The sequence below is a fragment of the Aythya marila genome (assembly GCF_965140915.1).
Source record: "Aythya marila genome assembly, chromosome: 8".
Taxonomy (NCBI): domain Eukaryota; kingdom Metazoa; phylum Chordata; class Aves; order Anseriformes; family Anatidae; genus Aythya; species Aythya marila.
This window is the reverse complement of record NC_139049.1, coordinates 15437016-15449912: the sequence shown is the minus strand read 5'-3', so window position 1 is coordinate 15449912 and position 12897 is coordinate 15437016. Positions and strand designations below refer to the sequence as shown.

Below are 12897 nucleotides of genomic sequence, written 5' to 3'. Positions count from 1 at the left end.
TTAAGCTCTGGCTTCATTACACTAAAGCAACCACGGGCAAACTGGCACATTTGTATACACAGCTGTAATTACTTCACAGATCATTTAACTAATATTGCCTCTGTTCAGGCCTCCTCTGCCTCCCATTGCATGAGTTACACCTGTGTTGGGAAAGAAAACAAATGCATTAAGAGAAATCCTTCTCACCCTTTTAATCAAATATTAGTACAAACGATATTCATCCTTCTGTGAAGAATTTCTACTGCAGTGGAACACTTCCCTTCCGTTAAAATTCAATCTCCTTCTTCTTCCCCTAGATCCTAGTGATATGGATACCTTATTCTTCTGTCATTTAAGGGAATGTTGTTGACTTGTGATCCTGTCTCAGGCTCTATGCCAAAAGAACAAGTACAGGGCTCATGTCATATTTGAAATCCGTTAGCCCCCTCAATAAAGAAATGGTGATAGAGCATAGTGGAAATCTATCCTAGGTCATCTTCCTCATTACTTTTTCTTTCACTTTTTAGTTTAACAACTACACTATATTTCAATACTCATGTCAAATCTTATGGAATGTTAAAATAATGCTAAACTGAATACAATTAATATAAAGATTTTTCTGAATACAGGAATTGCAAACAATTTATTTTCCTGGTTTAACACTACATTGATTAAAAAAGCAACTGTAATGCTTACTTAAATACCTTTTAAAAAACAAACAAACAAACAAAAATAAAATCAGCATAAGACATGGTGAGATAACTGGAACTTCTTGTGTGTCAAGCAGGAAACTGACATATAATCTTAAAAACAGATTTATAATCTTATATTCTACTGTTAATTTTTAAAGCTTCTTTTAAAATTTTGCTAAGGTCTACAGTGCCGTTCACTTTCTCTCCACTGATAAAGCAAGTGCCGCAGGAAAAGTTTGCCTATTATAAAAATGCTCAGACTAATATACTAAAAAAAAAAAAAACACAGAGCTTTTAGGGCAACACACTGAAAGCTAGGGCAGGGTTGCTGTATTATTCAGTGTCTTACAAGCAAACACAAGCATATAAAGTACTGCATATATGGTCAGCAAAGAAGAAAGCAATAAAAACTGGTTTGAAAGAAAAAAGGAGCCTGAATTTGAGCAACCACACTTACCCCTCTGTCTGTTGAACTGACGGCCACGAACTCCGGTTCTTAATGTTGGTGGCTGAAGTCTAACACGTCGAAATGGTTTAGGCTGGTTACTACTTGTGTCTGTGAAGAGGTGGAAATACAGAAAAGAATGTATTTTTCTGGCGTGGTTTTGCACTGTTAATGTTTACATGACTTGACACGTGTTACGGTCTTGAATTTACCTTAAAATTATGAAGGTGAGCACTATTTCATTGACACTTCTGATATAAATAAAAGCCTCACAACAAGTAAGTGTGGCATTTCATTCATTATCTTGTGCTAGCTGGTAAATGGGTAACTGAACAGTCATTTACTTATATTCTGTGATAATTTAATTGAAAACTATTTTAAATCTGACATCAAATGTAACAGTTGATAGATTGATGAGATTCATGCATCATTCATGTATCAGCAGTAAGTCTTGCTCCTTGAAGCATTATTCTTACTATGGATTACTGTAGTCCAAGTAAAAATGATTTGCCATCAAGACTAAAGGCATCTAAACACGTTCTTCTATTCTGAGTTGACAGCTTGTGTTGTATACGCGCAGCAGCACACAATGCTAGTCCAAAGAAGTTCCTACATTTAATGATATAGTTGAAATAGTTGTTTACAGCAATTAACCAGTACCTGCAGATGAACTAGAGGGAGGATCTTGACTAGTAGAAGGAAGATCTGACTCATCAGATGCTTGAACAGATTCTTCTTCTTGCTGGCTATCAATTTCTAGGCCAGCTTCTGAAGTAATTCTAGAAGGGGGTGGGGGATTAGGATGGGGAAAAGAGAGAATTGTATTCATACTGACAAAAAAACTCAGGGAAAGAAAGCATTATTTTAGAGCAGACAGATTCCTTTCCAAACATACTTCCACAGAAGTTTTCATGTTTTCTTCAGCTTTCCCCACCCCCCTTAATTATAACAAGTTTAACTGGCTTTTAGAAAAATAGTGATATAATCCCCTTGTTATGTAGGCCAACTCCACATGCACATCTAACATTAATCACCTCTCAGAGAAAGTTATATAAGCTATTTAATAACAATGACTAAAATCAGAACATGATAGTTGTATGCACATTTAGACAGGGGAAGGATAAAGCTGAGTGACATCTACCCAGTGGTGCAATATCTAAATTTTTTGAACTCTGTCTTTTGAAGACAAAAGAAAAGCAGTATGAGGATGGAAGAGAAAAAGATAATTAAACATTCCATTTAGTTTCAATACAGCTTGCTTTTTGGTATACATTTAATAATCATAAATAATAAATATATTAAATAATAAAGAACATATAAATAATAAATATATTTTACATAATAATAATTTTACATAAGAAATAAATAAAATAAGATAAATAAATAAATAGAACGATAAACTTACATAATAAAAATGTAAACATATATAAATAAAATGTTAGAAGACAACTGAAACTCCTAAGATGCGGGAAATGTTTTTTCTGAACTACAAGCACTATTCTGTGCACCATTTAATTCATACGTGGATTTGTGTCTAACATGTCTATGTTTTGTAGGAAACAATGTGATCTTAACATCAGAAAATCCATCCTCAGCCCTTGCTACTCAAACACGCAGACAGACGATAGTGATGCAGGTTGGTGCTGCATCAAGAGAACTGCATGGCATATTCAACCTGCAGCAGTAACATTTCATTTACTTATGACCCGATCTCCTATAATCAATACATGCAAGTTTGGGTAAATTGTGAAGCACACATCTTTTATAATTATGTAACAAATAAAATTAAAATATATCATAAAATATAGCCTCTGCCCTTTTAGATTTCTAATATATTTGATCATAACACATAATACAGTAATTATTATAAATATAAAAAATGCAATGGCAAAGTAGGAGACAAAGACATTTGTCTACCCCATTTTAAAAAAACATTAATTCCTCTCCCTTGTGCGCTGGCTTAACTGAACGACTTCTGAACTCCTTTTTAGGAGTGATTTTATCTACTGACAACCAGCAATGCTTTAGCCTTTATTCATTCAAACAGGGGCCTTTACGATCTATATTTGACTACAATGGAACCCTCTGCATTCTCAGCAAATGGGGAAAATACCTTTAAAGTGACAAGTATTAGCTATGTTAGCAGAAGAAAAGCTTTGTTTTCACATGAAAAGGTCACAACACTTAGCAAAATTACTAAAGCCTGGTGGACTGACCTTTGTACCAGAACAGGTTAAATGGAAACTCAATGGATCACAGGCATACTTAAAATTAAAATTAAAACTACTATGAATTCAAGTCAAACAATGAAGGTACAGCTTACCCTTCAGATTCTGCCTCTGCAAAAACTTCATCTCCATCATCACCAGCTCCAGCCTCTGTAGTGGTGGACAGATTGCCAGTAGATGTTGTAACCATTGGAACAGACTGAGAAGCATGCTCTGAAGCATCAGCTGAGGTACTTTCAGTAAAAACTGTAACTGTACAGGAAAGGTAGTTCAATAAAGAGTTCGCTTGGACTTCCATAGATTTGCTTTAGGAAATCTTAGGCCCATAAAGAAAAGAGCTACTGGAATGCTCCTGACAGTATATAATTAATTATAATTCCCACAAAAATGATCAGAGGCTGGAGCACCTTTCCTAGCAAGAAAGGCTAAAAGAACCGGGGCTTTTCAGCCTGGAAAAGAGAAAACTCCAGGTGACCTTACTGCAGCTTTTCAATACTTATATGGGTTTTATAAGAAAGATGCAGGGCAACTTTTTGCTTAGTCAGATGATTGGACAAGTGGGAATGGTTTTAAACTAAAAAGGCAGATTTAAATGAGGTGTTAGGAGGAAATCCTTCACTCAGACGGTGCTGAAGTACTGGAACTGGTTGCACAGAGAGGTTATGGATGCTCCATTGCTGGAGGTGTTCAAGGCCAGGCTGGACGAGATCCTGGGCAGCCTGATCCAACCCTGTGTCGGGGGTTGGAACAAGGTGATCTTTAGGGTCCCTTCCAACCCAAGCCATTCTATGATTCTGTGATAATTAATTTCTGGAAAACTGAAATTTCTAACCTTTACTTCAGCTTGCCAATTTCCTGCCACTTACCTGGTGCTGCTACTTGTAAAGGTGTTGTTGGAACGCTACGACCACCTGATTCTTCCTCGTGAGCAAGGAAGAGTGGGGTTTCATACATTCCTAAACCTGCAACACACAAAGTTGTAGTGACAACTTATATAGCCAGATAAAGTACAAATTAACTGCTTTCTTCTCTCTGTACACCTGACAGAATCCAGTGATAGGTTGTTAAGAATGGAGATTTTTGTTATTACAAATGGTTTTGACTTACTGTCATAGCTAATTACAATTTCTTGAAAGGTATAAGCTTGATGAAAATACTAATTTTGATTTAGTCTTTTTCCTTACACCACTGTTTTGCTGTCAGCTTTCTTCAAAGAATAGCAGACTGTTCCATGCTGACATGGATGCAGGGGAAAGAAACTGAGTCAGGACAATAGTAAAGACAATACAGATTGCCTGGCCATCTCCTAACAAGTAAGAATATATCTCAAAGATTTCTTTGCGTTTGCAGATTTCCCCTATTATTTATATCCTTCTGGACAAAATATCCAGGAAACAGCTAGACAAATACATAATACGATGGGCAAACAATTGACTGATAGGTCAGGCTCAAAGAGTTATAGTAAGTGGAGTTGCATCAGGCTGGCAGACAGTCACTAGTGGGGTTCTGCAGGGCTCTATTTTAGTGCCAGTTCTCTAATGGTTTAAAAAAAACGGTCAGTATGCATTCAAGTCCTGCATCCAAATTAACTTTACTGATGATACTAAATTTGGAGGAACTGCTAAGGGTCAAGAGATCTTGCAAAAAGATCTTGATGAATTAGAAGACTGGGCAATCACCAACCATATGACATTTAACAAGAACAAGTGTTGGCTTCTGCACTGAGGCTGAGGCAACCCTGGGTAGATACAGACTGTAGGACAAGAAGCTGGAGAGCAGCCCTGCAGAAAAGGAACGTGGTGTTCTGGTTGACACCAAGTTGAATACATGTCAAGTGTGCCCTGGCAGTCAAAAGGTCCAGTTGCATGCTAGGGTGCCTCAGGCATGGCACTGCCAGCTGGTCAAGGGAAGGAATCAACCCCTCTACCCTGCACTGGTACAGCCTCAGTTTGAGCACTGGGTGCAGCTTTGGGCACCACAACATTAGAATGACATAAAACCATTAAAGAGCATCCACAGGAGGGCTGCAAAGATGGTGAATGGTCTAGAGGGCAAGATGTCTGAGGAGCAACGAGATCATTTGTTTTTTACAGACCAATGCAGAGCAGGCTGAGGGGAGGCCTCATGGCAGCCTGCAGCTCCCTCACGAGGGGAGCACAAGGGCAGACGCTGAGCTCTGCTCTCTGGAGACAGAGACAGGACCCGGGGGAATGGCATGGAGCCAGGACAGGGGAGGGTCAGGCTGGGTGTTAGGGAAAGGTTCTGCACCCAGAGGTGGCTGGACAATGGGAGAGACTCCCCAGTTCCAGTAGTCATGGCACCGAGCTGCTGGAGTTCAAGAAGCATTTGGACAATGCTCTCAGACACAGGGTCTGTTTTTTGGGTGTTCCTGTGTGGAACCAGGTATTAGACTCAATTACCCTTGTGGGTCCCCTCCAACTCAGGATATTCTGATTATGTGATTTTATTGAGAGAAAAAAGCTTATATCAACAGGAAAACTACAGTAAAAAGCCAGTCCTGAAATATTTCAGTTCTCCTTAAAATAAGTGTCTGGTGACCAGCAGGCAATTTGTCCTGTATAAAACTGCAGCTATGTTTCTTCAGTTCACAAGCCTGTCTCTTAGCCACAGAAGTATTCTATTTTTATTATCATTTAAAAAAAGAAGTCTAGCATCTTGAAGGAAAACACCTTTTCATTTTACTATTAATCTTTCTGCTGACAATTATTTAGAAGTCAGAGGTTTCCACATTCCACATGTACCCAAAGGAGAACTGCATTTTAATGGCTGAACTTTTTTTTTTTTTTTTTAATAAACTCAAAAAAACACAGAGGAGGAAGTATAAAAATGATTTACCTCCTTGTGATGCAAGCTGACCAAGGTCAGAGTGACTTGAACTAGTTTGTGGCATATCTTCAGGGGGTCCAAATCTGAAACGAGGAACTCCAGCTACCTGAGGGGAACTATGAAAATAAAAATTTTAATTTAAAAGAATTCTGCAATTTCCAAAGATCAGGGAAAAAAAAATTACTAAACAAAACAAGAGAACAACTTACGTGCGAAACTAAATGAATTAATAGTAACAATCAAAAGAAAGCTAAACTACTACTAATTCAATAGCGACTAGTTTCTCAAACTTATTTGGACTGCATCCAAAAGCAATAAAAAGTAGTAAAAGAGTCCTGAACAGAATATTATTTCCTTATTCATGTGATAAATCCTCACAATTTTAAGTGGATTCGTAGACATGTGCAGAACCATCCCAAATTCAAAAATGGAGGTGAACTTGTGCTACTGTTACTGGTCAGTAGCACACGTAACACAAAATTATCCATGTGTTACTAACTATTAGAATATTAGTATGGGGGCTGAAGGAAACAAATATTGGAGGTGACCTGCCTCCTAATTTGCTGTTAAGTTTCATAATACATACTTCAATGTTTACTTAATAGAGATTAGTCATATTGTATACATCATAGCATGTTACTCCCATTAGAAATTCATTTTGCTTGAATTTATTTTCATTCAAATGACAAAACAAAAAAATAGATGTCAGAATTCTACTTGTTTTTTACATCTACTTACTGAATTGCTTCAGCAAACCCATCTGTACGATGTGGAACTACTAGAGTTGGTGTGCTTGGAACTGTTCTGTCCTCATCATCAAAGAAATGCTGCTGCTGGAAAAAAAAAGACTGATATGAGAGCCTACAATGTATTTCCAGTTCCTACCAAGCCAAGTTAAGGGGTTGTTTGCTTTTTCCACATTGTTAGGAAAACAATGACAGATTTAACTGTAACACAAATTTTATGTCACCTCAGACATCTAAATCTGGGCCACATATATAGGTTGCCCTTACAAGTGACACACACACACACACAAAAAGAACACTTATCCATGACACCCAACATTTAAAGGATTTGTAGACATCTGCTTCAAGAGAAAACCCTGCCAAAGTGTCGACTACAAAGGAATCCTGAGGTGACTCATTCATAAATACATAGGAATTATCTGCCTTAGTTAATATACCTGGATTATGGGATTTTTCACAATGTGAATCAATTTGTATCTTTTGTTCCTACACTACCTACAAAGCCAGACACTTCCACTCCCTCTTCCCTCATCCGTTCCCAATCCATGAAGCATCCTCTTCATCTCCTTGTCCACATCTTTCAAACCTTTCCAAAATACCCAAGCTCCCTTCCATATGCTCATTTATTGTCTAGGCAAGAAAAACAGGTGGTTAGGCCAGTTCCAAGCAGCAACTGAATGCCAGGTACATGCAATGCAAGCAGAATAAAAATATACTGAGCTGATGCCTTTGAACACAGAAAGTATACTTTTTCATCAAAGTCAATCTCTCCCCACCCTCAAAGAACTTGCACTTGTTCTGTCAAACATGGTTGAAATTAGATAAAGGGTCAGAATTAGTTGAAAGAGACCGTCAGCAATCATATATGAATTAGCATTGATCCTTTAGTATGAAGCTGAAAACACTTTTCAAATAATATATCCACTTAAGACTCATTCTAAAAACAAGTAATTAAATCTGACTTGGACGAAGTCAGTTCAACATCTTTTTTCTCAACCAAACTTTTCTAGTATTTGCATTCCATAATTAATATATAAACTAACAGCACTGAGATATTACTTGCAAGAATTCATCTCACTCCTGACCCCAGCAGCTACATTTTTTTTCCCTAAAGATGTCTAAGAGTTATGAATTCCCTCAAGTTAGTAGCAGTAGACTTTCATACACTTACCATCCCACCTATACCAGGAGTTAGCTGAAGTCCACGTCCCACTGACTGTCTTCGAGTCATCTGGATTCTCTTTATAGTAAAGAGAAAAAAAAAATGTGTGAATGCCTCCCTGGAATTCTAATAGCACAGAGTTGTTCAATCATAGCCAAGTACAGTGGTTATATGAGTAAGAGCATAACAATTACATTTCAGTATAGAACACTGCTCAGTACACCATCATACCTTTTTTAAAGAATAGATCGTGGCAGCAGATACCCAATAGCTCACATCTGCTGCCTGGCCTAACCATGAAAGAGAAGCATGTAGGTTTAAATCCTGGGTAAGTAACATTACGATTCTATTTTATTTTCTACTGAGGACAAAAAATTTCAGCACAGAAATTTCGTGGCTCTGAACCACACAACAAGTTAATGGTAAAAGTACAGTTCCATAGTTAGATTATTATTTTATTTCTTGTAAAATTCAGGTTGTGACATTTTCATTTACAAAATCTATAAGTCTATGTCAAAGCATAATTATCAGTCAGACACTTTTGTTGAAAGGTTTAGCTTAGAAAATGAGTAGCAACTTTCCTTTGCCCAGTTTGCATTGGGACAGAGACTAGTAAAAATCCCTACTAGTCTGAGTTACATGTTTAAGAACTTTTTTTTTTTTTTTTTGTAAATAGTGGAAGTATCAGCCCGCAATAATAAATAACATTGGTATAATCATTTCAAGATATGAGTGCTTTACTGCTTTCAAATTCTCCAGCGATAATCTGTAGAATGAGACATGTTAAGTCATTTTGATCAGCTTCCATTTTCAGGATGCTAAATAGATGTGATCTATTTTTACAATATGCAGAGTACTTAGACTTGATTTAGAAGAAATCATACACTTCTTCTGAACTGCTAGGGCTATTTTATACCTGTACTGGGGGACCCAGTTCTTGAGGAGGAGCATGAATAGTTAATCGTGGAGGTAATGGATGTGGTGGTCTGCGTGGTGACTGTGGGGGTCGAGGGGCCTGTCTCTCTGAGGCAGATGATGGTTGCTGTTCTCTTGAACTTTCATGAGGAAAAGTGGACTCAGCAGCACTTGTACTTCCCTCACCTAAAACATATGGAGATATGGAGCAGTAAATGTATGCCATCCTAATATTATCAATTCAGAAAAAAATTAAGGTAGATCTTCAAATTCTGCTACCACATTAAAAAGGACATTTTTACTCTTGCAGAAGTGGGGACAGCACAATACTGTTACCTCAAATCCTTTGAAAGGGAACTTGTGCCAGCTAAGCCAACACTAGTACCAAAACAAGCTACTGATTATTCAAACACTGATTCAATTGAGGGGATTAATCTACTGAGCCATCCACAGCAGTTTCCACAGCAACCAGAGGCTGCAGGGTTATCAAAGGAATGTAGTATGTATCTAGAAGAGAACATTTCAACAGAATCTACATTTCAGGTTAAAATGATCATTAGCACTTTGCCGTACATCCTTAAGAGCAATTTTTAACACATGCAATGTGACTTCTAGATTTTCCCCTTTACAAACAGACTTTGAATAAACATGAATCAACCATACCACTATTTTGAGAATCTGCTGCCCTCTGGTTGCTTTCACCTCCTCCCAGGCTCTCCTCAGTTTCTGTTCCAGGATCTGTACCATCAGCACCCTAAAACCAACAAACAGCGTGTGATTTAGCAGCAAACACCCTCGGCTGTAAAAAAAAAAAAAAAAATATAAAAGCATTGAGAGAGTAAAAAAAAAAAAAAAAAAAAAGTCATATGAAATCTTAAAATATTCCTGTAAATACCTATGAAGTTATGTATATGTATGCAACTGTATGAAATTTCAAAAATTTTGAGTATATGTGCATGCACAAATGTGAACAACATGGTCATCATCATTTAATAACAGACAATGAAATATCCAGCTTTTTGAAGAAAGTGCCTCACTAACGTGGCATCCACATTTTTTGACGCTGGCTCTTACACTTTCCATTTTCATTCAGTCTTACACATTCAAAGTTGATTTTTCTTGTGAAAAGATCAGTTATAACAGAAATTACTACATCTCCTAGCAACCTCAATTTTCTGGGATAAATGACTTTCAAGTATTCAAATGCATTACACCACCAATTTCTTCCAAGTAATTTAGCAGACTATAAAAAGGTACAAGTCTCACCTCAGCATCATCTGCTTCGTACCCATCATTCCCATCAGCACTACCAGTTCCTTCATTACTGTCATCACCTTCATCCCCCATCCCTGTGTCTTCATCATCATCCTCATCTTCCTCTTCCTCATCTTCATAATCCTGCAATAGTATCATAAAAATACCTTTGGGAAACGCTGAAAGAGCGGCAGGAACACTTCGCATAGTCAAGTGGTAAGCTTCGCTTCATGGTACAGAGACCCCCTTTGTTTGTGGAACTCTTTCTGAAGACATTCAGTGTTTATTGCTCGTAGAGTGGATATACGTATTTTTCAACTGCTGTTGTAGGTTGACCTTGGCTGGCTACCATATACCCACCCAGCGGCTCTCTCACTCCCTCTCTTCAGCAGGAGAGAGGCACAAAATAAGATAGAAAAGCTCAAGAAGCAAGACAAAGACAAGAAGTTCACTTACTGATTACTGTCACAAGCAAAACAGACTCAACTTAGAGGGGAAAAAAGATGTGGTGTGAAGAGTCCTGTGGCTGGTATACTGTGACGGACAGTTACAGACACTTCAGGAGAGACAGACAGGGCAGATGAGGTGGAGGAGCAGCACTCTATGGAATGGGTTGGACTGTACAGCATTTGTAGTTGGGGATGACATGGTTGAGATCCACTAATCAGGATTATGAGGAAAGCTAATATAGCAGATTATGGGAGTCTGCTATAGATGACCCAGTCATGATGACAACATCAATAAAAAGTATTAAGGAAAATCTTTAACTTGTAAGGACAAGGGCAACTGATTTATTTCAACTTCCCAGATATTAACTGGGATTATCATAGACATCAACAGGGCCAGGAAACTCCTAAAGCATACTGAAGATAAATTTGACAGAGGGACTAAAGGCGCCAACTATGAAAGCTGCCTACCTCACTCTGTTGTTTGTGAATAGAGATGATCTTGTGGGTGAAGTGATGATTGGTGGCTGTCTTAGCCACAGCAATCATGAAATGGTTGAATTTAAAATCCTTTGGTGATACAAGAAAAACTATCAGCAAAACTACTACCCTGGATTTGGGGAGAGCAGACTGTAGATTGCTCAAGAACTAGTTAGTGAGATCCGCTGAGGTCCACAAATGCTAGCCACCTGTAAAGAATGCAGGAGCAGGCAATTCCCATGTGTCTGAAGTGAAGGAAAGAGGGCATGAGGCTGGCTTGGCTGGGGGTGTGTGTGAAATCTCCTTTTGGAACTCAGAGGCATTGTGGAATTTTATAACTTCAAAAAATCAAGTGGAATTAGCAAGTGTCTTTAAGACACTAAGTCCAGGCTACAGAAGTAGCCTATACAATACCTATACAGCTAAAAGGATGCTCCTAATTACACTGATTGTGCAAGATAAGCTTCACAATTTTATCTTTAATCAAATGTAAGTACAGTAACTGTTAAATAAAGTAAATCTATGGTATACATACTTCCTGCTCGCCTTCATTTTCTTCATCATCATCTTCTTCATCGTCACTATCAATCACAATGACATCATCTCTCTTGGACTGACCATCCTGAGATGAAGAAGTATTTTGTTGATCTGACTGAAGAGGTCCAAGATCTATTGGTATAGACTGAGAAGTTTCTTCGCTATCCTCCATGGGAGTGTACTCTCCCTGTGTAACACCCTGTAAAATATAAAAGTAAGTAATAAAAGGAAAACAAAATGTAGCATATGACAATCAAATACAGACAACTAAAAGTCTCCCCAGGATCAAGGAATAACCATTCCTCTTCTGAGCATCAACTCTGAGCTGCTGTTTTAGAGTTCTTTTAGTCTGGAGGAACAGTAAAGCAATTCACATGATAGCCAGAGTTTTAAAATTTTCTCCTTTCATTCAGCACAAATGTATGTTCAAAACAGTTGAACTGAATCTGACAAATATGACCAGAAATGCTAAGTAAAAAAAAAAAAAAAAAAAAAGGCATCAAGAAGAAAAAGCCTCAAAAAATGGGAAAGAAATTAGGACTCTCCTAACATACTTTTTGTAGCATTCAGGACTTCTGGTTCAGGTAAGGTAACTAGTTTTTGTTACTTTCCAAACAATGTGTCGCTGTAATGTTTTAAATTCTGCTGTAAAACAGCAGAATTTAAAATAATCACATTGAGTACTAGAACTTTTAAAGAAAGTTTAAAGATACCTGTGGAACAGACGTCACACAGACAGGATTTAGTGGGGGGATAAACATCTAAATATATAAAGGTTATTGAGGGAAAATGCCTTACTAAAGACTCAATATCCACTCTACTTAAATGAAATACATTCTACAACTCTACAGGAGACTTTGCTAAATTACAAAATTACCATGATTTGTACATGTTCCTTAAGAGAAAGATTAAATACACATTTTTCACTTGCATTTGGCTTCCTTAACTCTGCTACAATGTGCATTTTAAGTGGCTTTTATTTTAGTATCTTTGTTTGTTGTTTAGCCCACCATGACCCATCTAACACTAATCTTGCTCAAGGATTTGTGAAATCTTTCTCTAAAATTAAAGTCAGAAAGCAAAGGAGTAAATGAAGAAATGAAAATTCGAATTCTAAGACTATGACACATTTAATCTCTACATCTCAGTTTCACATCACAGAATTA

At 37.5% G+C, this 12897-nt stretch overlaps 1 protein-coding gene across 7 annotated transcripts in view; it reads right to left on the bottom strand.

Moving 5' to 3' along the window:
- Window position 1: 1 nt before the first annotated feature.
- Window positions 2-12897, bottom strand: part of TPR (translocated promoter region, nuclear basket protein) — a 43244-nt gene continuing 30348 nt past the window's right edge. For 2 of the 7 annotated variants that reach the window (XM_082765871.1, XM_082765870.1), the window contains exons 40-50: window positions 11730-11930; window positions 10281-10412; window positions 9678-9768; window positions 9016-9200; window positions 8109-8177; window positions 6930-7039; window positions 6201-6307; window positions 4211-4306; window positions 3440-3596; window positions 1777-1895; window positions 76-1227 (exon numbers count right to left, since the gene is read on the bottom strand). In XM_082765871.1, the coding sequence (XP_082621997.1) occupies window positions 986-1227; window positions 1777-1895; window positions 3440-3596; window positions 4211-4306; window positions 6201-6307; window positions 6930-7039; window positions 8109-8177; window positions 9016-9200; window positions 9678-9768; window positions 10281-10412; window positions 11730-11930 (1509 nt within the window). In that variant the 3' untranslated portion in view covers window positions 76-985. Of the gene's footprint in view, window positions 1228-1776; window positions 1896-3439; window positions 3597-4210; window positions 4307-6200; window positions 6308-6929; window positions 7040-8108; window positions 8178-9015; window positions 9201-9677; window positions 9769-10280; window positions 10413-11729; window positions 11931-12897 lie in introns of all 7 variants that reach the window. The other 5 variants (XM_082765874.1, XM_082765875.1, XM_082765876.1 and 2 more) reach the window with 5 other exon arrangements.